General features: G+C 54.3%; 3 protein-coding genes across 5 annotated transcripts in view; all 3 read right to left on the minus strand.

Moving 5' to 3' along the window:
• Positions 1 to 5,160: 5,160 nt before the first annotated feature.
• Positions 5,161 to 9,576, minus strand: Tmem82 (transmembrane protein 82). Its single transcript, XM_036177375.1, has 7 exons — positions 9,333 to 9,576; positions 8,921 to 9,091; positions 8,657 to 8,729; positions 8,312 to 8,486; positions 7,191 to 7,608; positions 5,881 to 6,071; positions 5,161 to 5,622 (listed from the first exon to the last, which is right to left on the minus strand). The coding sequence occupies exons 2-7, from the start codon at positions 9,006 to 9,008 to the stop codon at positions 5,497 to 5,499; spliced, it is 1,071 nt and encodes a 356-aa protein (XP_036033268.1). The 5' UTR covers positions 9,009 to 9,091; positions 9,333 to 9,576; the 3' UTR covers positions 5,161 to 5,496.
• Positions 9,577 to 10,515: 939 nt separating this feature from the next.
• On the minus strand, positions 10,516 to 15,113 carry Slc25a34 (solute carrier family 25 member 34). Of its 2 annotated transcripts, XM_036177376.1 has the most exons (5): positions 14,196 to 15,113; positions 13,187 to 13,252; positions 12,947 to 13,099; positions 12,129 to 12,263; positions 10,516 to 11,625 (listed from the first exon to the last, which is right to left on the minus strand). In XM_036177376.1, the coding sequence occupies exons 1-5, from the start codon at positions 14,625 to 14,627 to the stop codon at positions 11,443 to 11,445; spliced, it is 969 nt and encodes a 322-aa protein (XP_036033269.1). In that variant the 5' UTR covers positions 14,628 to 15,113; the 3' UTR covers positions 10,516 to 11,442. The 2 variants fall into 2 exon arrangements, with proteins under 2 accessions (XP_036033269.1, XP_036033270.1); XM_036177377.1 differs by lacking the exon at positions 12,129 to 12,263.
• Positions 15,114 to 17,008: 1,895 nt separating this feature from the next.
• Plekhm2 (pleckstrin homology and RUN domain containing M2) overlaps positions 17,009 to 27,531 on the minus strand; it is a 46,418-nt gene continuing 35,895 nt past the window's right edge. For both annotated transcript variants that reach the window (XM_036177371.1, XM_036177370.1), the window contains 13 exons: positions 26,497 to 26,725; positions 22,789 to 23,643; positions 22,585 to 22,654; positions 22,364 to 22,454; positions 22,021 to 22,085; positions 21,606 to 21,694; positions 20,926 to 21,058; positions 20,487 to 20,677; positions 20,113 to 20,178; positions 19,260 to 19,419; positions 18,806 to 18,985; positions 18,612 to 18,728; positions 17,009 to 17,945 (listed from right to left, as the gene is read on the minus strand). In XM_036177371.1, the coding sequence (XP_036033264.1) occupies positions 17,808 to 17,945; positions 18,612 to 18,728; positions 18,806 to 18,985; positions 19,260 to 19,419; positions 20,113 to 20,178; positions 20,487 to 20,677; positions 20,926 to 21,058; positions 21,606 to 21,694; positions 22,021 to 22,085; positions 22,364 to 22,454; positions 22,585 to 22,654; positions 22,789 to 23,643; positions 26,497 to 26,725 (2,384 nt within the window). In that variant the 3' untranslated portion in view covers positions 17,009 to 17,807. The remainder of the gene's footprint in view (positions 17,946 to 18,611; positions 18,729 to 18,805; positions 18,986 to 19,259; positions 19,420 to 20,112; positions 20,179 to 20,486; positions 20,678 to 20,925; positions 21,059 to 21,605; positions 21,695 to 22,020; positions 22,086 to 22,363; positions 22,455 to 22,584; positions 22,655 to 22,788; positions 23,644 to 26,496; positions 26,726 to 27,531) is intronic.

Genomic DNA, 27,531 nt, shown 5'->3' on the forward strand with positions numbered 1-27,531 from the left:
TCAAAAAGAGCAGGAATCTGGAGCTTAAGGCCTTGGAGGAAAGTTGCTTACTAGCTTGCTTCCCATGGCTTGCTCAGCCTGCTTGCTTTCTTTCTTTCTTTTTTTTTTTTTTTTTTGAATGTTGAATGCCACAATGGGAGAACCCCGGAGGGCAGAAGTTAGCTTCTGATTATCTATCTATCTATCTATCTATCTATCTATCTATTTATGGAGCTGATGATCGAACCCCGGGCCTTGCACTTGCTAGGCAAGCTCTCTACCACTGAGCTAAATCCCCAACCCCGCTTCTGATGTTTTACAATTTTGCATCTAAGCAGTTAAAGCCCAATATGCTGGATACACAGACCAGGAGCTTCCCTTAAGCATTCAGGAAGGTGGAATCTCACAGAGAATTAGCATAGGGAGCATATCAAGGTCAAGGTCAGCAACAGTTACCCAAAATGGGGGCCAGGACCCTACAGGTCCCCCCTTTTACTGAAAAATGAGCTTCTGACTTAGGTTTCATGGGACGTCAGCAGGTCACCTTACCCGTCATGGAGACACCTGTTCAGGCCACACAGGCGTTCTGTCTTAGGTTGGTGAGCGCCCCCCAGTCAGCCTACTTTCTTATAGAATCCAGGACCACCAGTCCAGGGATGGCTCCATTCACAATGGGCTGGGCCCTCCCACATCAATCACTAATTAAAGAACTGCTCTACTGGCTTGTGTACAGCCCGGTTTTTTGGAAGGATATTCTCAATTGAGGTTCCCTCCTCTCAGATGAGTTACACTGTGTCAAGTTGACATAAAACTAGCTAGCACAAAACAAAAAGAAAGAAAAGCCAGGAAGGGAGGCGGCTTACTTCAGTCCTAGCTACCGCAGGAGTTACCTGGGCTCCAGGCAGACACTGTGGACCCTGGGCTTGCACTCCTTTTTATGTATTTGTTTGTGTGCTTATTTATTATTGCAATTGTGGGGCTCCGGGTAGGACCCAGTACTGCACTCTTTACCACTGAGCCACAAAATAGGATGGTTAGTTCTCTCTCCCCCTCCCTCCCTCCTTTCTTTTTCTTTTTTGAGACAGAGTCTCATGCATCCCAGTCTGGCCTTGGACTTACTGAACTCACTATGTACCTAGAGAATGACCTTCAACTTCTGATCCTGTCTCCATCTCCCAAATGCTGAGTGATAGACATGCAAACCTATGCATAGTTTATACAGTGCTGGGAATTGAACCCAGGGCCTGCTGTGTAATAGGCTATCAACTTAGTCACATCCCCAGCCCTTTTTATTTTATTTTTTTGAGGGGGGAGTTCATACATTAGAGGCAAACAATACCTCACTGAGCCACACCCCCAAGCCTGGGTAACTACATTTGTAATACTCTTGCCAAATACAAAAATTTCCAGAAAAATAATTTGATAAGACAAGAAATCTCTCCCAGTCTACATGTCCCAATTTTTGTTTGGATAATGGTCCCTGTGCCCATAAAAAGGAAAGGACAGCTGAGTCCCGTTCTCTTCCAGATGTCGCCAGTGGGTTCCCAGCCAGGCTGCGGGCTGAGACTGGAATGCCTTCCAGCACAAACAGTGGGATCTGTTGGAACCCAGAGCCAGTCTGGGTCTGGCGGATGCCGGCCTCTTGCCCACCAGATGAGTCGTTTCCTCCAGACAGGGCAAGTTGAGGGATGGAAGCCAACTCTCACAGCAGGGGCATTGGTATGGTGCTGAGCAGAACTTCCACCCCCTGAGCTGTACCTGACACCACCAGGCTAGCCTTGGTTTCCACATGCCCTGGTCGCAGACCTGCCATGGTTGGGGGGAGAGAACGAGAGACCAACAGCAGGTCCTTGTGCTTGCTAAGCAAGCGCTCTACCACTAAGCTAAATCCCCAACCCCTGAGACCAACAGTTCTTAGGTGACCATGGCGGTCTTTTGTTTTGGTGTTTGAGACAGGGGCTCATGTACGTTGGCCCAGGTTGGCCATGACGTTGGTATGTGTAACAGAGGATAATCTTGAACTCTACTTCACAAGGACCGGGACTGCAGATGTTACACCATCAAGCTCGGCTCATGCAGTGCTGGGGACTGAATCAGGGCTTCATGCAAGCCCTCCTCCAACCAAGTTACATCCTCACCGCACTCGGCCCATGATGGTATCGAGAGAGGAAGGACCTCAACAGAGTCTGGGGTCCTCAAAGCTCCTTCTCCAGGCCTCACCTCCTCCCTGTCACTCCCACACAGGCCGGCTCTCTTGCCTGAGAGGCCTCTTTGTAGTTGGGTTTTTTGTTTGTTTGTTTTGTTTTTTATTCTTTGGCTCTTACTCTTTGGGGGTCCGCCACCCAGCTCCCAAATAAGTATGCGGAGGCTTAGTCTTTCTTAAGAATGCCCGGCTTTAGCCCGGCTTCTTTCTAGCCAGCTTTTCTTAATTTAAATTATCCTATCTACTTTTTGCCTCTGGGCTTTCCCTTTCTCTATTTCTGTTTATCTTTTCTTTCCTTTCTACCCCTTGTTTGCCTGTGCGGCTGGGTGGCTGGCTCCTTCTTTTCTCAGCCTCCATCTTCTCTTCCTAGATTTATCCTATTTATTCTCTCTGCCTGCCAGCCCTGCCTATCCTTTCTCCTGCCTACCTATTGGCTGTTCAGCTCTTTATTAGACCAATCAGGTGTTTTAGACAGGCACAGTAACACAGCTTCATAGAGTTAAACAAATGCAACATAAAAGAATGCAACACATGGACTGGAGAGATGGCTCAGAGGTTAAGAGCCTTGGTTGCTCTTCCAGAGGTCCTGAGTTCAATTCTTGTCAACCACATCGTGGCTCACAACCATCTGTAATGAGATCTGGTGTCCTCTTCTGGCGTGTGTTTACATAATAAATAAAGAAATCTTTTAAAAATGTGACACATCTTTGCATCACTAAACAAACGTTCCACAGCATAAACAAACGTAACACACCTTCAACTAATATTCCACAACACCTCTTAGCAGACTGGGCACTTCTGCCCTGTAGGCCTCCTCTAGTGAAATCCCCACAGATCCAAACTGCTAGGTTCCTGGCCTAGAACACACCTGATGGGCACCTTTGGCTGCCTGAGACACATGGTGGCCAGACCCACACTCCAGAGCCACCTGGGGTGGATCTTCCTGCTTCTCATGTGCAGCCCTGTTAGTCTCCTGGACCTAACCTTCAACCAGAAAAGGGGAGCAAGGAGCATGCAAACTATGAGTTCTGGGGTGGGATGGGATGGCATGCAAGCTGCCAATCTCAGATTCTGCCTGAGCTGGAAGGATGGCTCATTGGTCCAGAGTACTTGCTGCTCTAGCAGAGGACTGCAGTTTGGTTCCCAGCATCCATGTGAATCAGCTCACAAATGCCTGTAACTCCTGCTCCAGGAGATCCGAATCCCTCTTCTATCTGACTTCCTCTTCTGGCTTCTGAGGACTCTAGAATGTCCAAGCACAAACACTCTCTCCCCGCCTCCACACATACAAATGCAATTCTTCAAAATCTGTACATCAAGCAAAGGACTTAACCTCCAGGATCAGAGTATAGTGGTACCTACCTATAATCCTAGCAATTGGGAGGTTGAGGCAAGAGGAATTCATGGCCATGAGTTCAAGGCCAGCCTGGGCTACATATCCAGACCATTTCAGAAACAGACAGCTGGATGTAGTGGCACATACCTTTAATTCTAATACTTAGGGGATAGAGGCAGGCAGATCTCTGTGAATTTAAACCCAGCCTGGTCTACAGTGAGTTTCAGGCTAGCCATATCGAGACCCTGTGTCAAAAACAAAGCAGAGTATCAGAAAAGGAAGACAGAGGGTAGGTCAAAATAGGTCAGTAAATGGGTTACTGAGTGTTCAGTACTTGAATACTTGGTAAGCACCCAACATAGCATGTTAATTTTTTTTTTTTTTTTGTCGGAGCTGAGGACCAAACCCAGGACCTTGCACTTGCTAGGCAAGCACTCTACCACTGAGCTAAATCCCCAGCCCCAGCATGTTAATTTTTAATGGTTTTATAATTTTTTTTGACACAGTTTCTCTGTATCCCTGGCTGTCCTGGAACTTGCTCTGTAGACCAGGCTGGCCTCAAACTCAGAGATCCACCTGCCTCTGCCTTCTGAATGCTGGGATTATGGTCCCCTACACCCTAGGTAGTAATTCTTTTGATCGGCTCGGAGGGGGACAGCAGTTTGCCCACAGTCACGCAGACAGTAGGCAGAAGAGTGAATACCCAGCCTTTTCTGGCCCTGATCTTGGCCCTGAACAGGGCTGAGATGGGAAGGACCCTTATTACCTTGGACAGGTCAGGATGGGGGAGCTGGGGACCCAAGACTTGTCCCAGCCTGGATGTGCTGTACATCTTAGCTGCAGGTGGGCACCAGGACTTTACCACCCTTCTTCACCTCATTGGCCACCTCAGTAAGTATGGCACCTCATCTCTGTGTTTCCTGCCTTCTCCGCCCCCCCTCCACTCCTTCCCTGGAAACCCTGCCTATCCCTCTCCTGCCTAGCTATTGGCCATTCAGCTCTTTATTAAACCAATCAGAAGGCACCTTGGCAGAGACACTTCTTCACAGTGTACAAAAAGATTATCCCACAACGTGTGTAGCGCTGGCTGTCCTGGAGCTCACTCTGTAGACCAGGCTGGCCTTGAACTCACAGAGATCCTCCTGCCTCTGCCCTCTGAGTGCTGGGGTTAAAGGTGTGCATCACTACCACATGGCTATGTTTCCTCTTTCTTATAAACTGTCTCTACTTTTTTATTTTTAATTCTGTGTATGTATATGTGTCTGTGAACATGAATACAGGTGCCCAAGGAGGCCAGAGGATCATATCCCGTGGAACCTTCTCCAGGCAGTTGTGAGCTGCCTGAAATGGGATCTAGGGATTACACTCAGATACTCAGTAAGTGCATTATGTGCTCTTAACCCTGAGCAACCTCCAGCTCCCAACCATCTTGACAACCGTGTGTTCTTGATGCAATTCTTTGTCCTGGGATCAAGACCTGAGAACTTCAACCTGTGTCCTTTAACCCCCCAGGAGGCTCAGGACAGGGACAGGCTTGAGGTCTATATCCCCAAACCCTGCCAAAAGAGCTGTGGGCCTCAGGAAGCCTCTTTTTCTTTCTTTGTTTCTATAATCCTCAACACAGATTGAGAAAAGTCAACTTTATTGTTTGTGGAAAGCAAGGGGGGAGGGGTGGCAAGGGGCAGGGGGCCATTCTGAGGTCATAGTCCTTGTCTGTCCTCCAGCCTGGCCAGGAAAGGCGGGTCTGATGAAGCTGTATCCATGGCCCATCTTCAAGACAGAGGGATTTACTCAGGGGCCTTCACGTCCCCACCTTCCCAGGTCCCTGGCTCTAGCTGTCCCCTTTCTCCAGGGCCTCAATGGCCTGCCCAGAGCTGGTCTAGGTGGGAACCAGCTCTACCACCCAGTCTCCAGGCCACATCTTGTGGTCAAGGCCTGTGTAGGCCTGAGACTGACTTTGAGTCCTCCATAGGGCAGGTCAGGAGAGGGCCTCGCTTGTGGACAGGGCAGGTGTGGAAGGCCGGGGCTCGCATGGATCTGACACTGTTGATACCCTTCCTGGTGTTACTGCTGCTGTTACTGTAGGCCTCTGGGATGGAAAGCCCTGGGGGAGGGTCAGAAGGGACACATCCCCCAATTAGTCTCAGGTCCATTATCATGAGGACCTTATTACCCCTCTGGGGCCCCGGGGTGCCAGCTGGAACAGTCCCTGGCACCCACCTCCCCACTCCTACTGACCTAAGAGAAACGTGGGTCTAATACTCTTCCCCAGTCAACACAACCCTTGTCAAACTTGGGCCTCTGGAGGTGCTGGGAACCCTGGGAACAGGGTGGGAAGCTGGGGGTACATGGAGGTGCCTACCTGTATCTGGCAGAGGTCGATTAGGGTGCGAACACCTGCAAGGCACCAGAGCTCACCCAAAAGCGAGACAAGGACACCAAGGAGGTCCAGCCACCGGCCCACAGTCATCAACAAAATGAAGAGGCCACCCATGCGCACCAGCACCGTCTGGACCTGGCCCTGCAGGCTGAAGCGTTGCTGCCGCTGCTCCTCTGCGGGATGTGTCTGTCACTGCCTCAGCCAACGCCCTCTGGAGGTCAGCTGGGGCCAGCCTGGGCCACTTCTCAACTGCCTTCCCCAGGGACAGTATCACCTTCCCCCACTGCCTTTCTGCATCCCGGCCTCCCTCTGCGGGCACCCACAAGACTTATTGCCCACCCTTAAGTCTCCCCCTGGTTGAGGACAGAGCCCTTGCCGGTCGGTGGCAAGAACCTAAGATTCTTCCCTTCATGTCTGTGGGCCTGATTCATGCGCAGCCCAGTCCCCTTCTTCCTAGCACATGCCCTGCTCTCTCTTGCCCCACCCTGGTCCCAGACACCTTCCCCTCTTGCTGAAGCTAGATTTCTTGATTTCTGTTCTTGAGCAAGCTCTACTGACCAGTTTAAGTGACCAAAACGTGTCAATAAGATGACATCATTCCTCCGCTCAGAATGCTCCCAGGACTTCCTGTGGCTTTTAGAGTAGAATTCAATCCAAGCCTTGTCTGACAAGGTCAGGCTTGACTGGGCCCAAGCTCACTTCCCCACCTCACCCCGTCTCTGACCCATGCTCCTCTTTCTTACAGAGCCAGACATTCTGGCTTCCCATTGTGCACACTGAGTCTGCCCCAGCTTATTTCCACCTCAGGGTTTTCACACTCACGGTTCCTGCTGCCTGGACCACCTTTCCTTGCTCTGCCATGGCCAACCAATTCCCAGTCTGCAGCTGGGAGGCTCTTTCCAGAGGCCAGATCTGATGACTCACTATTATCTTCCACACCCTCCTGCTTAGGACCCTGCCCAGCCTGGCTGGCTGGGGCTCTGGACCAGGCCTTTCTGAAGTTGGCCAGCCTTGCCTTAATCCCTGTTGCCCTTGGAGTAACAACCCTGAACCACTCAGTGTTTCTGCATGGCCATGCCCTCACTCACTCTGTGCTTCGGCAGGTATTTCTCCTGCCCACAATCCCTTTCACCTTGCCACTAGACCAGTCCAGGTACCAGCTCTTTAGGGCTCCTCTGTCACATTGTTGCTTTGAGCAGCCCACAATGGAATACAAATCCTGTCCCCAGACTGGGTGGCTGGGACAAGGGGAGTGTGGCCAACAGAAGGGACCCCAGCCCTGGGGCTCTCACCCTGCATGTAGATGACCAGCAGCGTGTAGCAGATGGTGAGTGGCGTCCAGAAGCGCATGGCCTCTGATGTTTTCAGGAAGTCCTGGTTGATGAGGGCCACTGCTGCCAGGTCACTCACAGCAAAGGCCACTGCCAGAGTGCGGCCCAGGAGCCTGGGCAGGCCATGCTGGCCAGCCAGCAGGCCCAGGCAGACCCCACAATAACGCTGACCGCTGTGCAACTCGTAGAGGCTGCAGACATGTCGGCGGAAGCGCCGGGCACCCAAGCCAAACAGCGCGGCCAGCCCCAGGCTCAGCAGCAGGTTCAGGGTGCGATGTGGAGCTCCTTCCTGTAGGAAGCTCAGGCCACAGGTCAGCCCACAGCCCAGTGAGAACTGACACACCAGGAAGAGCTGGAGCTGCTCCTTCTCTCCCGAGCCCTGCAGAGGGGAGGGAGTCCAGGGTAGGCTGCACTGTGGGGGTTGGCATCTGAGGGCTGGTTTCTCTTGCCCGTCCATGGCTTGGAGGGTGATGGTTCAGGGCCTTCCTGATTTCACACCTCACTCCCTCATGACACTTGGTCACAGACAAACCATGTGCTTCCTTGAGCCTCGGTTTCTCCACTTGTGGAGATCTAAGAAGACCCTTAATCATTACAGCTGTCAGGACAAAGTGGGTCAAACCCCTCAAGGTACCTCGCAAGGGCAATACAGGACTTTTTTTTTTTTTTTTTTTTTGAGACAAGATCTCATGTGTTCCAGACTGGCCTAAAACCCAACAGTTAGTCAAGGATGACCCTGAACTTCTCATCTTCCTGCCTCTGCCTCTCAAGTGCTGGGATCACAGGAATGAGCCACCATGCCTGGGTTTACACAGTGCAGGGATCGAACCCAGGGCTTAGTGAATGCTAGGCAAGCACTCTACCAACTGAACCACAATCCCAGCTCACAGAGCTGACATTTACACGGAGGGGATTAGAGATCTGTCTGTACTGCCGTGGAGATGTGACTTTGGCAATCAAAATTCCAGGTAACAAACTACAATCTCTGGTCTCCATCTGAAGGAAACGCGGACCCCACGAAGCCCTACTTCCCAATCCAGAGGATGAAAGTGGCCCAGACTGGCCCCACCCTGCAGTCTCACCTTGCCCAGGGACAACACTGTGGATACAGCCCGGAGGGAGAACTCCAGTACCACCAGGGCGGCTACTCGGGCCCCTACCACCATCAGGAACAGGGTCAGACCAGCCAGGTGCACTGTCTCCAGTGAGGCCCATTGTGCTCGCAGCCGCTGCTTATGGGTCTGCCGCTGGGGGTCACTGTGGGGGCAGAATGGGTGCGGGCTGGGAGGCGGGATCGCAGTGTCCGATCCTGGGAGGATGCCAGGGTCCCAGCCCCACTCTCGGCTTTCTCCAAGAGAGACCAGATGCCGCGCAGTGACCAGTTAACTGCCCGGGCAGGGCTGGGTGGCACCGATGTGGGCACTCACTTGACACAGGCCACGAAGAAGTAAACTTTCAGGAGACTGTTGAGAACCGAGACTCCAAGGGCCGCGATCAGGCCTGAGCCGGACAAAGGAGAGGGTGAGGGGAGCGTTAGGATCTTAGGGGAGGTGACCCGGCTAGCGCAGGGGGCAGCCAGGTGCGGAGGCTCCCCCCCTCCCGCTCCCACACACGTGGGTGGTGGGGCCCACCCTGCACTCCGCCCACCCGAGGGAGGGGCGGGGCCCAATGCGCATCCCAGAGGCGCTCACCTTGCAGGAGGCTGTCCAAGAGACTGGAACCCCAGTCAAAGGAAGGGAGGCTGGGGAGCCAGGAGGAGAGGGAAGGGAGGGAGAACATGGCAGCCTCCAGGAATCCAGCCCCAGCCTCGGGCCGGGTCTGCGCTGGGACAGACCCAATGACATCACTGGTCAAAGGTGTCTCTAGAGGACAGGGGAGGGACTAGGAAGGGGTCAAAGGCCTGGGGGCGGGGCAGGAGAGCCAGAGGCCTTAGACGTCCAGGCTGCAGGAAGCGGGTGGGGTGGGGGAGCGGCTCTGTTAGTCCGCTGCTGCTGGTGGCTTCTCATTTAGACCTCAAGCGCAAAGCAGTTAATTCTAGTGCTGTCCGCCCCCTCTAAGACTTCAATCTCACCGTGCCTTCCGAAAGCCCCTCTGTCTGCTCACCTGGCCTTCCCAGACTCAGGTGTGGCCCGCACTCAACCTGAAGAGTGAGTCGGCCCTTTCCACTCAGGTTCCCAAAGCACAGGGTCTTCCCCACAGCACTAGGTCTCTTCAGGCTGTTGCCCCGTCTGAGATCTATCTAGTAGTCTAGCTTCTATACGCAGCAGAGAAAGGGGGTTTAGAATCCCCTTAAGATTTAGGCTGGGGCGGGCAGTGGTGGCACACGCCTTTAATCCCAGCACTCGGAAGACAGAGCCAGGCGGATCTCTGTGAGTTCAAGGCCAGCCTGGTCTACAGAGCGAGATCCAGGACAGGCCCCAAAGCTACACAGAGAAACCCTGTCCGCCCCCCCCCCGCCCTCAAAAAAAAAAAAAAAAAAAAAAAAAGATTCAGGCTGAATGCAACCTGCCTCCGGTTCATACTGTTCCTCTTGAGTCCACTAGGTGGCAGGCCCCACTTGGGCAGTTGGCCGCTGCTTTCTGGGTCCTTCCTAGAAAAGGCTTGAGAGCTGAGGGTTTGGGGGTCAGGGTCAGGGAAGTAGAGGGGAGTCATGAAAGATACACAAAATAGAAAACTTTATTGGAGTTCATCCAGAGCAGTTTTTTGCCCTTGAGGTGTGTTTTGGGGAAGGTGGTTGGAGCTGCCTGGCCAAGGAGTTGGTTACTGGGTGCCTTATAAACACACCTATTCTCAACAGTCTCCTGGAGTATGGCTGCAGTCTGGAGCAAGGGCCCAGAGTCTGTCGCTGGCCCTGCTGTGGCACTGCCCTGTGACTTGCGTGGGCAGGCACCCTCTTACCTGGGCTCCCATCTCCTGAGCCCCCTCTGGATGTTCACAAATGGGAAGCCCTCAATAAAGCCTGAACTCAGTGACTCCCAGACCCACCTGAGTCCCTCAGGAGGTGTCTGTGGTTGCCACCTGTAATTTAACGTGCGGTCCCTGTGCCGACCCTACCCAATATAACTGAATTCCCTTGTCTCTTCTCCCTGTCCCCTCCCCTCGCTCTACCTCTCCCTTTCTCTGTCCATCTCTCTCTTCCCCGTCTCTGCCCTGCTCCTCTCTCCTCTCTCCTCTCTCTGTCTCCCCCGCCCCTGCCTCTCATGGAGTCCAGGCTGGCCTCAAACTCACGATGTAGCTGAAAATGAACTCCTGACCCTCCTGGCTCCACCTCCCAAGTGCTGAGATTACAGGCATGTGCCACTGTGCCCAGTTTATTTGGTGCTGGGGATGGAACCCGGGGCCTCCTAAGTTCCAGGCAGGCATTCTGCTGACTGACCTGTCCCCAGCCTGATAAAAGCTGATGTGGCTCCAACACACAGAGAAGATGGCAAGCCCTGGGAAGAAGCTGCTCAAGGAAAGAAGCCTCTGGAGAAGTCAGCCCTGGACTGAGGGTGTAGATCGCAGATCACGTGATTAACGTGCCCAGACCCTGGTTGCACCACAGTCCCACAAATAACAGAAATAAAAGGAGAGAGAGGGAGAGACTAACACTGCCAATATCTTCTTGGGCTTCTGGGCTTCCGAAAGTAAGAAAATAGGTTTTTGTTGTTCAAGTTCTCAAGGTTTTAGAACCTTGATCCATAACTAGCCTTAGCTAGCTAGAGTCTGGGGACACCAAGGCTTCCCTCGTGGCCCAACCATAAGTCTCACGTGCAGTGGCCTCTGAGGATCGGCTGCACAACGGTCCTGACAGTTCCCCTGCTGAGAGCATAGGATGGGGTAGGCGGAGTCAAACTGGAGTCCTGGCTCTGTCACCCGGAAAGCCATGTGACCCCAGCCAGAGTGTCTCCCTCAGTTTCCCTGTTCTGAGCAATGCTTGTGTGGTCACACAGTGGGCGGAGGACTGAGAAGCCAGTACCACTGAGTGGATTTGTTCACGGGACCCTTGTATGCAGGCGCTACTGTGGCAATGTGCTAGGGCACGGTAACCCAGGGGAGAGGAGGGGGTGAGGGGCCAGTGACTTGGGATGAACTAGTCCTGGGACTGGTCCCCGGGTCACTCCCCTGACCTGTGGCAGGGCCTGACTCAAGCTGGCCTGGGACAGCCAGTCCTACTGAAGCAGGCCATCACTTCCACCAAATGCCAGGCTTGGCGGTGGGGTGAGGGACAAGGCTAGGTGCCCTGGTGTTGGGCCCTTGCGGCCAGCTTCCGCAGCTCATCCCAGAAGAACATGCTGAGGATGGTGTGGGGGCCCAAGCGCAGATAGGCAAGGCCTAGTCCCTTGTAGAGTGCCAGGGGCCCCTCCTGTTGACAGATCTTCACCAGGCAGTCAGTGAGGCCCCTGTACAGCTGGCCCTGAGGATAAACATGGGGTGAGGATCACCTCGAGAGGTGAGAGGTCCCAGATGACACAAGGTGTGTCTAGTGTACGGTTAGAAGGAGCACCTAGTCCCTCCTGGCCCGGGAGGGTTATAGACAACCCTATATAGACAATATAGAGGTGATATTAACAAGGAGCCTCTTCCTTCAGGCAGACAGCCTTCTGCAGGGGTGCAGCTTGGATAGTGGCACTCAGACATCTTTATCCTGACACTTCCTGTTGGGGTTACCACAGGAAGGCCATGATTCCAAACCTGCTCCTCCTATTAATCATCTGGGCAGCCTCAACCAGGTCACTTGATCTCTCTGAGCTGATTTCCTTACCAGGCAACAGAATAAAATCCAGTTAAAGGGTTTAGGGCATGCGTGTTAATGGGCTGTGAATATGGCACATGTCCCCTGGTGTGTGTGTGTGTGTGTGTGTGTGTGTGTGTGTCTCCCATCTCCCCACACCCTACATTCCCCTGTCCCCTGCTCACCCTGCCGGCTCTGTCCACCGGTTGGTTGTATAGCCGGGTGCTGACCACGTCGAAGGGAGTCATGACCGCAGCCACAGCTATACTGCTGATCATGCCTCCAGCCAGGGTTACCAGCCAGCTGTCCTCCAAAAGCCACTGTGGGGATGGCTCAGGCTGTTGACCCTGCCCACTGCCCTCTACTCACCCCTGGTGTGCTCTCCCTGCCCCAAGCCCACGAGGGCTGGAAGGGCTGGAGTAGGTGTAGGCATAGGCGAGCAAATCAGACCTCTCCAGCCATTCCCAGCCCCAATACCAACACTGTGTTCCTCTGTGGTTTCAGGGTTCACTGATGCCCAATGCGTGTTGGACAGAAGGGCCAGGTCACAGCTATAGTGACAGAGCCAACGACTGTTTTCTTCTTCCTCTCTCTCTCTCTCTCTCTCTCTCTCTCTCTCTCTCTCTCTCTCTCTCCAGATGAAAAACACCCTTCGCTGCAGCTCCCCTCTCCTTCCTCTCTTCCTCCCATGCCTCCTCCTCCTCTTTTCCTTCTGACCCTCCTTCCTTCCCTCCTCTCCCCCTTCCTCTGAATCCCTTTCTTCTTCTCTTTTGACAGGGTCTCATGTAGGTAGCCTAGCCTGACTTGGAACCCTAGGTAGCTGAGGACCACCTTAAGCTTCTTGATCCCCCTGCCTCAGCATCCCAAGTGTTAGGAACCTAAGTGTGTCTCACGGCATTCAGCAAGACCAGGCTTTGTTTTGGACCCCATCTGTCCCCACCCCTGTGTGAAAGAGGCAGGGCCCTCCCACTCCCTGTGTATGCAGGAGTTCCCAACCCCTTACCTGTCGCTCCTGTACCCAAGCCTTAGCGGAAGCAAAGGTGGCCAGCTGGGCAGCTGAACCCACTGTGACTCGGAGCACAGCCCCACCCACACCCCGCCACAGTCCCAGTAGGCCCTGCTGGCGCCAGATGGTCTCCAAGGCACCCAGGACACTCTGCAGGGAAGAGAGGGTATAGATCACTAGACAGCCCCAGTCCCTGCACAGCCGGGAGTCCCCGGGGTTCTGGGGAAGATATTTTACCTGATGCTGGTGCTGGTGCCCCACAGCCATAACAGCCACTGTCTGGGCCTGCAGCTGGGTCTTGACCTGGGAGTACAGAGCAGATGGGGGGCTTTAGGCTTGAGACTGGGAAATGAGCTGGGCATGTTTGAGCCCCTCTCCTGCACAGTATCCCTGACTCCACATCTGAAGCTTGGGGGCTTAAGTCTGATTTTCCTGCCTCCCCCTCCCAAATGCTAGGATTATGGTAGTCAGGTGGTGCCACACCTAGCTAATGTGCTTGGGAACAAACCCAGGATTCGGGCAAACACAGTACCAAGTGAGCCACATCTTGAGCCTGCCTTTATATCTTGGTAGGTCAAGTTTGTTGTTGTTTTATGTTGTTGTTGTTGTTGTTTGGTTGTTTGGTTTGGTTTTGGTTTTTCAAGACAAGGAAGTTTTCTCTGTGTAGCCCTGGCTGTCCTGGAACTCACTTTGTAGAGTAGGCTGGCCTTGAACTCACAGAGATCCACCTGCCTCTGCCTCCCTAGTGCTGGGATTAAAGGCATGTACCACCAACGGCTTCAAGTCCCCCCCACCACCACCCCCGGAGCTGAGGACTGAACCCAGGGCCTTGTGCTTGCTAGGCAAGCGCTCTACCACTGAGCTAAATCCCCAACCCCTGGCTTCAAGTTTCTTAAGTAGATCTTTGGGCCTCTGCACTGCCACTCACAAGGACAGAGTACTTCAGTGGCCAGAGCAGGACACAGCAGCTCCTAATCAGCTGTGGCTTTTATCCCCACCATATACCAGGCTATCCACAGCAAATGACAACTATAATCTACCTGCTTCATAACCTACTCCCTCTCCTGGCTAAGACCAGTGGGCATGGATGCCAAAAGAGCAAGGGTCAGAGCAAGGGCAGATTCCAGATCTGAACCAGATATTCCCAGGGAACAGTCCCCTCCCAACCTGCCTCACCCAACCCAGGGCCACAGAGTCTACTGGTCACATTGGTCAAGTTGGAGTGGTAAAGGAAGAAGACACTCACCAGGTAAGCAGGACTTCCCACAAAGGCTCCCAATGCCCCAGCCATAGCACCTGCGACCACAGTACCACCTGGTTGCTGGGTGAGGCCAGCCTGGCATGCCAGGCTATAGCAGTAGAAACGGACACCATTCATGAGGCCCTGGTAGAGAAGGCCAGCGGCCAGCCCCTTTTGCAGGCCCCACAGCCCATCTGCCCGGGCGATGGCTGTGACAGAAGACACAAAGCCCCGGTAGGGCCGTGGGTAGGTGCCTGGGGCCTGCAGTTCACCCTGCAGCTGTAGACGAGTCTTCACCACTTCCAGAGGATTGGTGAATACACAGGCCAGGCAGCAGGCTGAGGCACCCAGCACCAGGTCCACCGCCGGAGACACCACATCCCCTGCATCCGCGGCAGGAGCCATCTGTGTCTGGATCAGGGCCACAGCACAGGCCATAGGTGGCGGTGTCTAGGCTGTCTGCACCTGTGTGTGGCCACAGGGCTGGGGGCCATGGGGGCCCAGTGCCATGTCTAGAGGACAGATCTTGTCAGGGACTGGAGGCCCCTGGTCTGTCTTGGAACTCCACCTGCTGTTAGCAGACTGGGGCTGTGGGAGTCTGGACACACCTCCTCTGGCTCGGGCCAATCCCAGCTGCTGCTGGCCAGGCTGGCCTGGCCCCTGGGATCTGGAGGAAAGGTCACTTGGGACTGGAAGGAGAGTGGAGCAGGAAGAAAGAGCTTAACTAGGGGAGGGCGCTCCTCCTTGTCCTCTAGACTTCCTGTCCCATCTCTAGTCCCGGTCTGGCACCAGCTAAAGCTCTGGGCATGTAGTGACTTGGCCCTAGGCACAGGCTACCTGGGCTGACTAGCAACTGTCCCATTTCTACATCTGCCACAGCCTGAGTGACTTCCTCCTCTTTCCTGGCCTCAGTCTTCCAATCTGGTTCCCTCAGATCATAGCTCCATTTTCTTTCTCTCTTTTTCTTTCTTTCTTTCTTTCTTTCTTTCTCTCTCTCTCTCTCTCTCTCTCTCTCTCTCTCTCTCTCTCTCTCTCTCTCTCTCCCCCTCCCTCCCTCCCTCCCTTCCTTCTCTCTCTCTCTCTTTTTCTTCTCTCTCTCAAATTTCACTTAATTTTTGAGTTTTTTGAGACAAGGTCTATGTAACCTTTGCTGACCTGAAACTAGCTTTGTAGACCAAAGTGGGCTCAAAATCACAGTGCCTCTGCCCCCTAGTGCTGGAATTAAAGGTGTGGACCACCATGCCCAGCCTTTTAGTTCCTTTCCCCCATTTTTGAGCCAGGATTTCTCCATGTAGCCCTGGCTGTCCTGGAACTTTCTCTGCCTCTGCCTCTGCCCCTCAAGCGCTGGGATTGAAGATGTGTGCCACCACTGCCCGGCTTTTCTAGTTCCTTCTCAACAGTGGGAGTGTAAAGGAGGACCCCAGAGCCCAGTTAGTGAGGTGGTTTTGTTTCATGTGAGGCGGTGTCTCATTTCTAGACTGGCTGGGACTCAGTGTGCAGCCCAGGGTGCATACAAACTCATGCCAATCTCTAGCTGCCTTTGCCCCAGGGCTGACAGTACAAGCATGCATGTCCATGCCTATTTTCATTTATTATTATATTTTTATGTATATGAGTGGGTTTTTTTTCTTACAGTGGCTCACACCTTTTTTTTTTTTTTTTTGGAGCTGAGGATCGAACCCAAGGCCTTGTGCTTGCTAGGCAAGTGCTCTACCACTGAGCTAAATCCCCAACCCTGTGTATGGGTGCTTTGCCTCCATGTATGTCTGTGTGTGCCTGGTGTCCATGGAAGCCAGAGAGAGTGTTGTATCCTCTGGAACTGGAGTTACACATGGTTGTGAGCTATCATGTGGGTGGGTGCTGGGAATCAAACCCAGATCCTCTGGAAGAGCTATAACTAATGAACAATTTCTCCAACCCCATTGATTTTTTTTTTTTTTTTTTTTTTTTTTTTTTTTGAGACAGGGTTTCTCTGTGTATCTCTGGCCATCCTGGAACTATGTAGACCAGGCTGGCCAGGGACTCTCAGAGATCCGCCTGCCTCTGCCTTTTGAGTGCTGGTGTTAGAGGTGTATGACACCATGCCCAGCAAACCCCATTAATGTCAATGCGTGCGCGCGCATGCGCGCGCACACACACACACACACACACACACACACACACACACACACACAGCAACACCACAGTTGCTATAAAAACCAAGTGACGAATGGCGTACATGGCACAGACACATCTGTCAGTCAGGCTGCACACTACTCAAACCAGAGCACATATTTACAACTGTTTGTTTCTAGAAGTTTCCCTTTCCTATTTTCAAACCGCTATTGATTTTGGGGAACCGGACCTTGGAGAATGGTGCTGCTGATGATGGGGAGAAGGGGCCACCCAGTCTGACTCCAGAAGGACCTTTGGGAGATCGATGTGTGAAGAGCCTGCTTTGAACAGCGCTTCACACAGTAAAGGGTGGTCCACACCCCTCCTCAGCCCCCAACTTCTAGCCTTGCTCACCCCAAACTGCAGAGTCCCTGGGTGGGATGGAATGGAAAGCTAAGGCCCACAGTGAAGAGTAACCTTTATGGTTCTAGCCATTCTCCTTAACAACCGGACCACCGGGCTCCCACTCTTGGTGGCCATGCAGAGAACAGGAAGGCCCAGGGATTTCTTCTGGGCCTCCGTCCTCCAGGCAGTGGAGCCATGGAAGCAGCCGGGGCAGACCTGGTTCTCGTTCTATGTGGGGGTGTGTTGGGCACATAGTGGACAGTGAAGATGTTGCAGCAGAGGAGCCCTCCCCACCCCCCTCTCAAGGCTAGTGACAAGTCTCAGCAATATAACGTCAATTTTATTTTAAAAAACAAAGCCCAATCCATCTGCCCCATCTCCAGGGGGATCTAACAAAGACCCCAGGAAGGGCCAGCTCCAGCCAAACGGGGCTCCGTCAGTGTCAGCGTAGCCACCAGGCCCATGGGCTCTGCTCTCTCAGCCCCTTTCCTTTGCTCCTGGCAAGAGAAGCTACCTGAACCTTGGCTCCTACAAGCTCTGCTGCATCTGAGGGAGAGGAGAGGCAGGGCTGTGGACATGCAGGGCCTCCTGGCAGCCATAGAGGGCTGCTGTCTGGGCCCAGGCTGTGTGAGACAGGCTGCTGGGCATGGGGCGGATGCGTGAGGAGGAGGCATGCACAGACACCTAATGTTCCCGTTTCCCTGTGCGGTGAGGACAGTGTTCAAAAACGAACAAGGGTGGCTGGGCACTCACGACCCCCAGGGGGCCCTGACCATCTGCCCAGGTCCCTGGCCCAGGAAAGGAAGGTGGCATGCCCGCCCTCCTGGTCTCTTTGCTCCCCCTTAAATGGATGCTTTTATTCTCATGGCCACCCTGAGCAGGTGGTGAGGACTAAGATGTCTACAGAGCCCACAGGGCTCAGACCTTCTGCCCTAGTGACCTCCAGTCACTCCCAGTTGGGCAGGATGCCCAGAGCGCAAGGCACCCACTCTGATCCCTGTCTCGAGCCACACTAGGAGTGGGCCGTAGAGGCCCGTGGACACCGGGCTCCGAAACAGCACGGTGGCACTCCACGGTGTACATGCTTCTAGCCTTCCTGCAGTGTTGCCTAGCCCCGCCTCAGCACCAGGGGTCCCGGGAGGCTCTGCCTCGGCAGAGACTGTCGCTCCGCTGCCAGGCGCTATGGATGAGGCTCAGGGCGTCTTCGAATTTCTGCTTGATGGAAGCTTCGTGGATCGCCTTGTGAGGGAGGTCTACCTGTGGTGGACAAGCAGGGAGCATAAAAGCTGCTGGTTGCCTTCCCAGGAGCCATGGAAGCTTGGGGTCCTGCACACCCCTTTGGGAGCATCGTCCATGTTGCGAGTTTCCCTCCTGCTCTGCACACAGATCCCAAACTCTCAGGTCTACCTGGAATTCACTGGGCATGTATCTGTTTTTGACTGTTCTCCACCTCAGGCTCTGTTCAGAGCTCTCCCAGAACCACAGCGGGCAGGGAGCACATGCTCAGAACTGTACCTCTCCCCGGGGGTGTGTGGGGGGGGGGGGGGGGGGGGGTGGCAGAGCATGCCTTTCATCCCAGGAGCCAGGGGCAGGGGTTCCCTGTGAATTCCAGGCTAGCCAGAGTTGCATAATAAGACCTTGTCTCAAAACCAAAAAAACCAAAAAACCCAACAATAACAAGACAAAAAACAAAAGCTACTACCTCTCCAGGGCTCTGGGAAAGAGGAGGTCCTCTCTTGCTTGTGTCTTGCCAGGCCCACCATGAGCCCCACAGCTCCTGGTGGCATTTAGAGCTTTTGACAGACTAGCTGACACTGGGGCTTGCCCCTCTGGTTCTAAGTTTCTGGGTCTGTCTCGGTTATTTGCAAATTGCCGCCCCTAGAACCCTGCAGGTGAGGCCAGGCCCCAAGAACGGCTGGGTACCTGGTAGATGGCTTTCCAGCCAGAGCTCAGGGCAGTCAGGAACCGGTCCAGTTCGGAAGTGCAACTCAGATAGATGACCCAGGGTTGGAGCAGCTGTGGGCTATCCTGGGAGAATTCCTAGGACAACGGGTCCCTGGTAAGTATGCACAGATTTCCTTGGGCAGGGTCTGTGCCCTCATTCCCACCCAGCTCACCAGGACACAGTACTCCTTGCCCAGCTCTGTGGAGATGGCACTGATGTCAGCCAGCCTGGCCGTGCCCAGGGAGCGAAAGAAGCTGGTTTGGCAATCCTCGTGGCATGTGAAGAGGCGGTCCTCAGTGATTACCAGGCAGCAAGGGATACAGGGGCTGGGAGCCACCCCCTGGGGTATGACCTGGATATTGGCAGAAGTTGGGAGAGGCAAGCTGTTTCTCCAGGGTGGCCTGCACCACGACTCCCAGTAGACTGACTACCTTAACAGTGTAGGGAGAGGAGGGGGAATGGTCTAGGTTACAAAGTGTCCTGAACGTATGTTCATTCTCGGGCTGTCCCCTAGGGTCTACCATCTTGGCCCTCACAGGCTTCTCTGTGACTGGTGTGTTTGGGGGTTGGACCCTGGAGATCCGGATGGGCCAGGCTGGGCAGATGGCGGAAGCAGGGGCACTTACTCCTTTGGACACAGCCTGGCAGAGATGCTGCATCCAGTCAGCCATCTCAGCCTCGCTGTCAGCACTTAGCTCCAGGCAGGGCCGGTCAGCCAGAATGACCTGGAAGGCGTGGGGCCGGTCTGTGGTGTTGGATCTCCGGCAGCCACCACACTGCTCCGCCCTGGGCCAGAGGAGGAGGGTGAAATGGGGTGAGGTGGCTGGAGTGGGAGAGCCTGGGGTTGGCTGAGGTGTGCAGACACTGGGCCTCGGGCTCTGGCTCTCGGCATATTTACAGATGCTTGGCAACCTCTCATTTCTGTGTAAGTTTTTTTGTTTTGTTTTGTTTCTTTTGAGACAGGGTCTCATGTAGCCCAGGCTGGCCCAGAACTTGTGATGTAGTAGAGGATGACCTAGAATGTCTGAGCCTCCCGCTTCTACCCTCCACACTGGATTAGAAGGGTGCCATTGTACCTGGTTGCATGACAATCTGTATCTCCAGAATTGCCATGATCCCCTGGGGTACCCAAACATAGCCAGGTGTGAGGGTACAAAGCTGCTCACTGCTCCTGCTCAGAACCCGTGCCCACTGACCCACTTCCTCTGTAATCTGCCTTTCACTGGGTGGAGACTTGCTGGGAAGGGGCTCCCTTCTCTAGGCAGAGGGTACCTCCTGGGTGCCGCCTCATTCACCCTGCCTCCATGGCTCCTTACAGCTTGCAAACCCCAAGATACTAGGTGGGGGTTGCTGGATAAGGTGCGGTGAGAGACAGAAGGTCAGCAGTTCCTGGCCTCAGACTCAGCTAGAGCTGACCTCCAGGCAGGACACCTAGCCATGACACCTACCTGCCTAGTACCTTCTTCCTGGGACACTTACCCCATGTTCACCGACAGCAGGGGAATGACGTCAGTGCGGTCCGGATACTGGTAGAGGATCCCGTTGCTACAAGGTCACAATACAGTGAGGTGAGGCCTGGCTAAGAAGACCCCGGGGGGTCCCTCATAAACTGGGAACCAGGGACCTGCTTTCTACAGAGTGGGTAAGAAAGGAACCTGAGAGCAGCTGGGGAGAACACTGCCCCTTCCTGGGCACAGCTGCAGGACTGTCACCAGGGCTGGCTCTGGTACCTGGGAATCCTGTGCCCTGAGAACTGAGTCCCCAGCACTGTGGAGAAGGGAGGCATCTGCCCTTGGGCCGCTCCTGCTAGGGACCTGACACGTCCCCGGGGCCCACAGCTGCAGGGCGCCCACCTGAGGACCACGAAGCAGGTCTTCCAGTGTTCCTTGCCTAGATAGGAGGTGCCAGCCTTGTAGTGCAGCACGCCTTCTTTGGTGATGGCGCCCTCAGGGGGTGAGCAGTGGCAGGGGACAGGGCCCAGGGCCTCGTCCATGGGGTCCTCCCAGTGCACAAGCCCATAGAAATGCACAGTCACAGTGGATGCCTGGAGGTTCAGCCAACAGACAAGGCAGATAAGGCCTTGGCAGAGCCTAGGCTCACCCCATAACCCAGCCCCAGGAGCCGTGATAACAAGGTAACCTCAGGCCACAGCTAAGTAGGCAAGAGGACAGGGTCCAGAGGAGGAAAGTCCTTCCCACGAGGTGACTGAGGAACACTAGGGGGGGCATTTGTACCACTTAGCCTCAATCTAAGGCATGCCGCCAGTGTTGGTGCGCCACCCCAGCCACTGACCTCACATTTGGATTCCTGGGCGACAAATTTGGCCAGTGCCAACTTCTCCATGGTGGCATCAGTCAAGATGCTTGGGTAGGGTGGTTCCCGGCAGCCTTTGATCATGGCTGACCTCAGAGATGCCAAGAAGAGCCTGTGCAGGGAGTGTGGTTTGCAATCAGAGGCCCGGGGACAGGCCCTCAGTGGACAGGGCTCTGTCCTGACAGCTCTGGGCCCAGATGGCTAACAGAAACTAGGGCTGAGGATGCTGGGAACAGGGCAGCAGTGGGCAATGATGAGGTCAGAGCCCTGCATCACTGGATGGTGCCCAGAAAAGGCCTGACTATTCCTAGTGTCCAAAGGGCCTTGGATTCTGAAAGTGTTGGCCAGTAGAACTTGACCATTCCAATCAGTACAGATATGACCTCGTCACATGTAATTCTCATGTCTACAGTCCCGGGCACACCCAGGACAACAGCCTGGCTCTTGGCCCCCCCCCCCCCATTGGACCTCACACCAGCCCCTTTCCTTTCCATGAGTCCTGAGGGGCTGAGGTCGCTTGGGCTGACTGTCCACTTCCCTGCCTCTCTGAGCAGACTGCAGGGGGGACAGATGGTGTCTGCTTCTCCTCCCAGCCAGGGCCATGCCCATGGAAGATGCTGATTCTCCTGTCCCGCTGAGGGGTGGGGGCTGACACTCACTCAGCCAGGGCCACGTCAGCGGTATCCAGCAGAAACTGCTTCCTGCGGTTGGTGCACACCAGCCTGACAGTCTGTTGGTCGAGGCCAACCTGCCAGAAACCACACAGGGCTTGGCCACTGCCCAGCACAAGGGGCATCATGGCCAGATTGAGGGAGAAACCACACATCTGGGGTCACTACTAGGAAGGCCCCTGACCAAGATCTGGGGTCTGGCAGGAGTGAGGGAAGATGGTCAGAGATCTGGTGCAGGAAGAGGCGTCTTTGCACTTGACTCCTGTCTGCAGCATGGGCACAGAGGCCTCTGTGGATGGTGGTGCCCATACCCAGGATGGACCTCGCTCTGCAGCTCTAAGCATGGGTGGCCTGAGAAGCCTCATACCTAGGAGGGAACACCAACTGCAGAGTCTGCACTCACCGACACATAGTCAAGCTCACTGTAAGAAATGGCCTCTTCCACCAGGTATGGCTTCTCTGTGGCCCCTGAGAGAGGAGACCACAATACCTATTACCCTGGCTGGCCTCTTCCCCTCCCGCAGCCTTATTTTCTAAGACCCCGCCCCCTTGCAGAGAAGACCCCGTCCTTACCCTGCAACCTGAAGTGACAGTGAAGCAGAGGGACAGACAGACAGGGTGCTCAGCCCAGCTAGCAACACCTCCCGTGGGACACCTTGCCATTAGGGCGGGCCTTTAGTGGGAGTGGGGTTGGGCTGGGGGAGGGGAGCTCAAGGCCACCCACTCTGGCCTGGGGCGGCAGGCACCTTTCCGAAGCAGGTAGACGTAGCAGTCTGTGAGTAGCACGTACAGCAGCTGCAGGTTACCCTCCATGTGCCCGGTGCTCATCCGGATCATCTAAGAGCCGAAACAAACGGGAGTCAGCTTGAGCTCCCGCTCTGCCGGGCCTGCATGCACACTGAACAGTGTGGGTGTCCCGGGCCGCCTCTGCTGCATTGCTCGATCAGTCCCCAGTACGGGGACTTACTTTGAACAGCTGCTCTTCATTTTCTCTAAAGACGTGGATCATCAGCAGGAGTAAGTGATTGTTGTCAACTCTGTGACAGGGACAAGCGTAGGGAGGCTCAGGGTCAGGCAGGAGGTTACCTGCCTTTCCATCTCCCACCAGCAGGCTAGACCTCCCATCCCTGCTGGACTGGCAGATCCTGCACCAGGTGGAGACAGCCCTCACCTGAACTCTGAGGGGTGTGTCATCTCTGAAGGGCTCCCCTGGCCCTCGTCTACCCCAGAGTCCTCAGCGCTGCTCAGACACGGACTGGGCTGGTCTCGCTTGAGCTTGCAAAGAGCTTCCTGGGTTCCAAGTTCAGGCTGGGCCACAGGTTCAGGCACAGGCTCCTGGTTGACCGGCGGCACCTGGGTGTCCTGTTCCTGAAGCTCTGGCTCCTGAGGCTCCCCTTGCATGGCCTCTAGGGGCTGAGATGCCTGTCCTTCTCCTCTTCCTCCCTCTTCTTCTTGGAGAGCAGTCTCAGGGCTACCAGGAACATGCAGCGGTTGGCTAGGCCCTGCAGGGTCATGGTGGCTGCCACCTGGTGCAACAGTATTTGGACTCTCGACCGTAAAGCGGTAGAAGTCCATTGGGGCTGGAAGCCCCTCACTAAAGTCGCAAAATGGCGGTTTCTCCGGGGCCTCCCCGGAAGAGCCGGTCCGAAAGGACTGATCTGGGGGATCAGTGTGGGAGCACCACGTGCTGGGGTCCAGCTGTCCATGGAGCTTGTCAATGACCTTGCTCAGGGGCTGTCCCAGGCACTCCATGGAGGTGTCCTTCATCTCCGGGATCAGCAAGCCTACCTGGCTGAGCTCTGAGTGTTCACTGCTCTCAGCTGCACTGCTGGGCCCTTCCCCTTGCTCCTGCGGGGAGGTAAGTGTAGTATCTGGCAAGTCCCGTCCCAGGCTTGGTGTGCCCACAAGTCCGTCACCATCCCCCTGCCTAGGACATTTCTGGTGGTTAGAGGTGGGGTGCAGCGGGCTTGCTTCCTCGTCCAATTTGGTCTTTTTCTTCTTACCAATTTTCTTCTTCTTGGTGACCCTGCGACAGCAGTGACAGGGAAGGAGTTAATGCTTTAGTACCCACTGGGTATAGCATGGGTCAGAGAGGCAGTCCAGAGGGTATGTGTCCTGGGCAGTACAAGGTGAGAGACCTAAGGTGTCATGCTGCTGGCAGAGATAGGTGAAAGGGACAGCCAAGAGAGGCATGCATGGCTCCCGAGCAGGCCTACAAATTCTAGCTGATAGAACTTAGGTAGCAGCCAGGCCTGTGGTGCAAACTTACAGTCCCAGCAATTGGGAGGTGGGGGCAGGAGGATTGTGAGTACAAGGGCAGCCTAGGCTACACAGCTAGACCAATCTCAAAAACAAAAAGGGGAAAAAAAAATCTGAGCCAAGCAGCAGTGGTGCAGGCCTTTAATCCCAGCACTCGGGAGGCAGAGCCAGGCAGATCTCTGTGAGTTCAAGGCCAGCCTGGTCTACAGAGCGAGATCCAGGACAGGCACTAAAACTACACAGAGAAACCCTGTCTGGAAAAACCAAACCAAACTGAAACAAAACAAAACAAATCTGAGCTGGGGCTGGAGAGATGGCTCAGCAGTTCTTTCAGGGGTCCTGAGTTCAATTCCCAGCACCCACACGGTGGCTCACAACCACCTGTAATGAGATCTGGTGCCCTCTTCTGGTGTGCAGGGATACATGCAGACAGAACACTGTATACATAATAAATAAACATTAAAAAAAAATCTGGCTGGAGAGATGGTTCAGAGATTAAGAACATTGGCTGCTTTTCCAGAGGTCCTGAGTTCAATTCCCAGCACCTACAAACCAGTTCAAAAACTGTCTGTGGCTCCAGTTCCAGGGGATCTGATACCCTCATAAAGACATACATGCAAGCAAAACACCAATGCACATTTAAAAAATAAATCAATACATAAAAAGAAATTATTTTTAAAAAAAGATTGAGCAAAATAATAATAATAATAATAAAATAAAATAAAATCTGAGCTAAGCCAGGCCTGGTAGCACAAACTTTTAATCCCAGCACTCGGGAGGCAGAGGAGGGCGGTCATTTGAGGAAAGCCTAGTCTACATATTGAGTTCCAAGCTAACCAGGGCTACATAGTGAGACCTTGTCTCAGAAAACAAAACAAAACAAACAAAAGCAAAACAAATCCAACTGCACTAGTCAGTTGTCTAGGAAACAAACTTAGGCCACGGTTAGTTGGACCAATGACTCTATTCAGCGTCCCTCTCAGGATGTGAACAACAGATCTTTGGGAATAAATGATATGCCCAAATGCCTCAGGGTTTCTGGGTTTGTCGTCTCGGCCCTACTCTTTGGTTCTAAGATGGCTGAGATGGGCCCGGCTAAGACATTTCAGGGCTGAGTCTCTAAAGCTCCTGTGGACTTTAACTAACGAAAAAGTCTGTGTGAGCAGGTGTGTGTGTGTGTGTGTGTGTGTGTGTGTGAGACTGACTGTGTGTGTGTGTCCCAAGCCCAGACCCTAGCGGGTAATGCTCCTGCCTCAGGCCAGCAGATATGATGGGATACGGGACTTCTTTCCTCATTTGGTGTGGAGAGTTCTCAGAGCGGGGCCCACAGCAAGTCAGGGAGCTGAGACGGCTCTAGCCAAGAGGCCCTCCTCTCTCCTAGCATACCCCTGTCCACGTGTCAAAAACAAACCATGAAGCGGGCTCAGCTAAAACCCAAACTATAGAGAGCTCAGAAAGTATGCTGACTCCTCAGCATGGCGAGGCTGGGCAGGGGGATGTCAAATTTGAGTCTAACCTGGGCTTCATACATATGTAGTGAGGACCCTTCTTTCAAAACAAATACTGCTGGGAAGAGGTCTGACCCAAAGGTGGTTCCTGGCCCTGGATGGGCTAGACAAATGCTCAGCAGCCAGCTATGGCTGCTGTCCAGGTCAGTCCCTCCAGGGCCAGGAACTTACTCCAAGATGGATGCTTGTGTCCCTCTCAATTCATGCATGGGAACTCTAACCCACGGGTAATGATATCAAAAGGGGTGCTTCTGAGAGGTGCTAAGGTCATGGGGCAGAGCTCTCTGAATGGGACCGTGGCCCTTATAAAAGCAGCACGACACGTGAATACACACAAGGTGGACACGTGTAAACATGGAAAAGGTCCTCCTCTCAGGAAATGTGGGTGTGGTACCTTCACCTCAGCCTCCAGAATAAACACCTGATGTGGTCTGGTGAGGTGGCACATGTCTTTAATCCCAGCACTCAGGAGGCAGAGGCAAGCCTGGTCTACAAAGTGAGTTCCAGGACAGCCAGGGCTTCGTAGAGAGACCCTGCCTTTTTTTTGTTGTTGTTTTATTTTGTTTTGTTTTCCGAGACAGGGTTTCTCTGTGTAGCTTTGTACCTGGCCTCGAACTCACAGAGATCCACCTGGCTCTGCCTCCTGAGTGCTGGGATTAAAGGCATGCACAACCACCGCCCCGGCTGAGAGACCCTATCTTAAACAAAAGAGGCCTGGCCAGGTGTGGTGGCACACACCTTTATTTCAAGCACTCAGGAGGCAGAGGCCAGAGGATCTGAGTTTGAGGCCAGCCTGGTCCACACAGTAAGTTCCAGAATGGCCAGGGCTGCACAGAGAAACCCTGTCTCACAAAAACAAAGTCTGCTCTTCTGTTGTCTGTCACGTGTCTCTGCACTTGGGGACAGCAGCCTCCCTGGGACAGATCTTCTGATCCCTGTGGCCCAAAGAACTGGACAAGTTGTGAAGGGGCTGCTTCTTACGTCTCAGCGATGTCCCCTGCCCTTGGGATAGTCGCTGTCTTCCCTGGACTACATGGTGAGCCCAGAGGTGGACACTGGGCACGAGGGGCTGGCTCACCCACCTTCTCCTAGGCCCTTCCTTCCCTGCTGACCTGATGACTTCAAGCTCCGTACAGGCATCTGGCTGGTCTGGGGCCTGGGCCTCTTCCTTCTCCTGAGAGGTGGTGTGCACAGGGGTGGTGTCGGAGGATGACACAGCCTCAGGCTGCTCCTCATTGAAGGGGTTATGGCGCTGGGTGGGGCTCTTAGTAGATGCCTTGCTACTGGTTAGGTCCGAGGCAGTAGAGCGGGGTCCGCTGATGGTATCTGTGAGGTCTCCATCTGCATGGACAAGGAGACAGGACACAGACAGCCTGTCAGCCACCAACTGGGACCCAGAGGATGCCTTATCTCAGGGGAGGTGGGCTAGCTCCTCCCAGGGAAGCCTGACCATGGTGGCCCTAGTTCAAGAGCAGAGGCCCCCAACCCACAGGACATGCAATTAATGCTTCTGGAGGCAAATGATGGTGACACCCTCTTCTCTGTCACTGGGCGCCCTTAGTACTCACACTTAGTCAAGTTCAGTTAAGGGTCCACAGTGTGAAACAGCTTCTAACCTAAGCCCTGGGCAGGGTGACTGATGCTTCCCAGGGTGGCTGGGGCCCAAGAGGAGACAGGTTGCATACCTCCTAGGATAACCTCAGAGCCCTCTGACGTAAGGATTGGGGGTGCCGAGCAGCCCCTCAACACTACTCCTTGTGCAAAGTGATACCCAAAGTCCTCTGCAAGCCCCCTCCCCCGCAGACAGCAGGGAACATAGGAAGCCAGAAGAGCAGAAGAGAGAGACAAGGAAAATGAAAGCATGGGCTGGGGAGCACAGGGGAGGGGCTGAGGAGGGGAACGCAGGACCCAACACAACAGAGAACAGTGACAGATGAGGGACAAGATGAGATGTAGAGAGGAAGGCATGTTAGGGGCTGCCCCCCAAGACACTTTGCAAGCTCTTCAGAAGATATTGACTTTTCTCCCTCAAATCCAACAGCACTGCTGGGGCTCTTCAGAGCCAGGCACCCCTCTTAGGGTGAGCTGGAGGACGCTGCGGCCTTTCAGTGAGGAGCGGATCTAACCGGCCTCCTCCAAACCCCTGC

The sequence above is a fragment of the Onychomys torridus genome, chromosome 2 (assembly GCF_903995425.1).
Source record: "Onychomys torridus chromosome 2, mOncTor1.1, whole genome shotgun sequence".
NCBI classification, from domain to species: domain Eukaryota; kingdom Metazoa; phylum Chordata; class Mammalia; order Rodentia; family Cricetidae; genus Onychomys; species Onychomys torridus.

Excerpts from the sequence above, each read along its gene's own strand:
- Tmem82 (XM_036177375.1), bottom strand. The coding sequence starts at position 9,008 with ATGTTCTCCCTCCCTTCCCTCTCCTCCTGGCTCCCCAGCCTCCCTTCC. Across the intron at positions 8,730-8,920 it reads CTTGGACAGCCTCCTGCAAG|GCCTGATCGCGGCCCTTGGA; the intron begins GTGAGCGCCTCT and ends TGTCCGGCTCAG. Across the intron at positions 7,609-8,311 it reads CAGTGTTGTCCCTGGGCAAG|GGCTCGGGAGAGAAGGAGCA; the intron begins GTGAGACTGCAG and ends TCCCCTCTGCAG.
- Slc25a34 (XM_036177376.1), bottom strand. The coding sequence starts at position 14,627 with ATGGCCTGTGCTGTGGCCCTGATCCAGACACAGATGGCTCCTGCCGCG. Across the intron at positions 13,253-14,195 it reads TGGGAAGTCCTGCTTACCTG|GTCAAGACCCAGCTGCAGGC; the intron begins GTGAGTGTCTTC and ends CTGTACTCCCAG. Across the intron at positions 12,264-12,946 it reads CTTGGGTACAGGAGCGACAG|TGGCTTTTGGAGGACAGCTG; the intron begins GTAAGGGGTTGG and ends CCATCCCCACAG.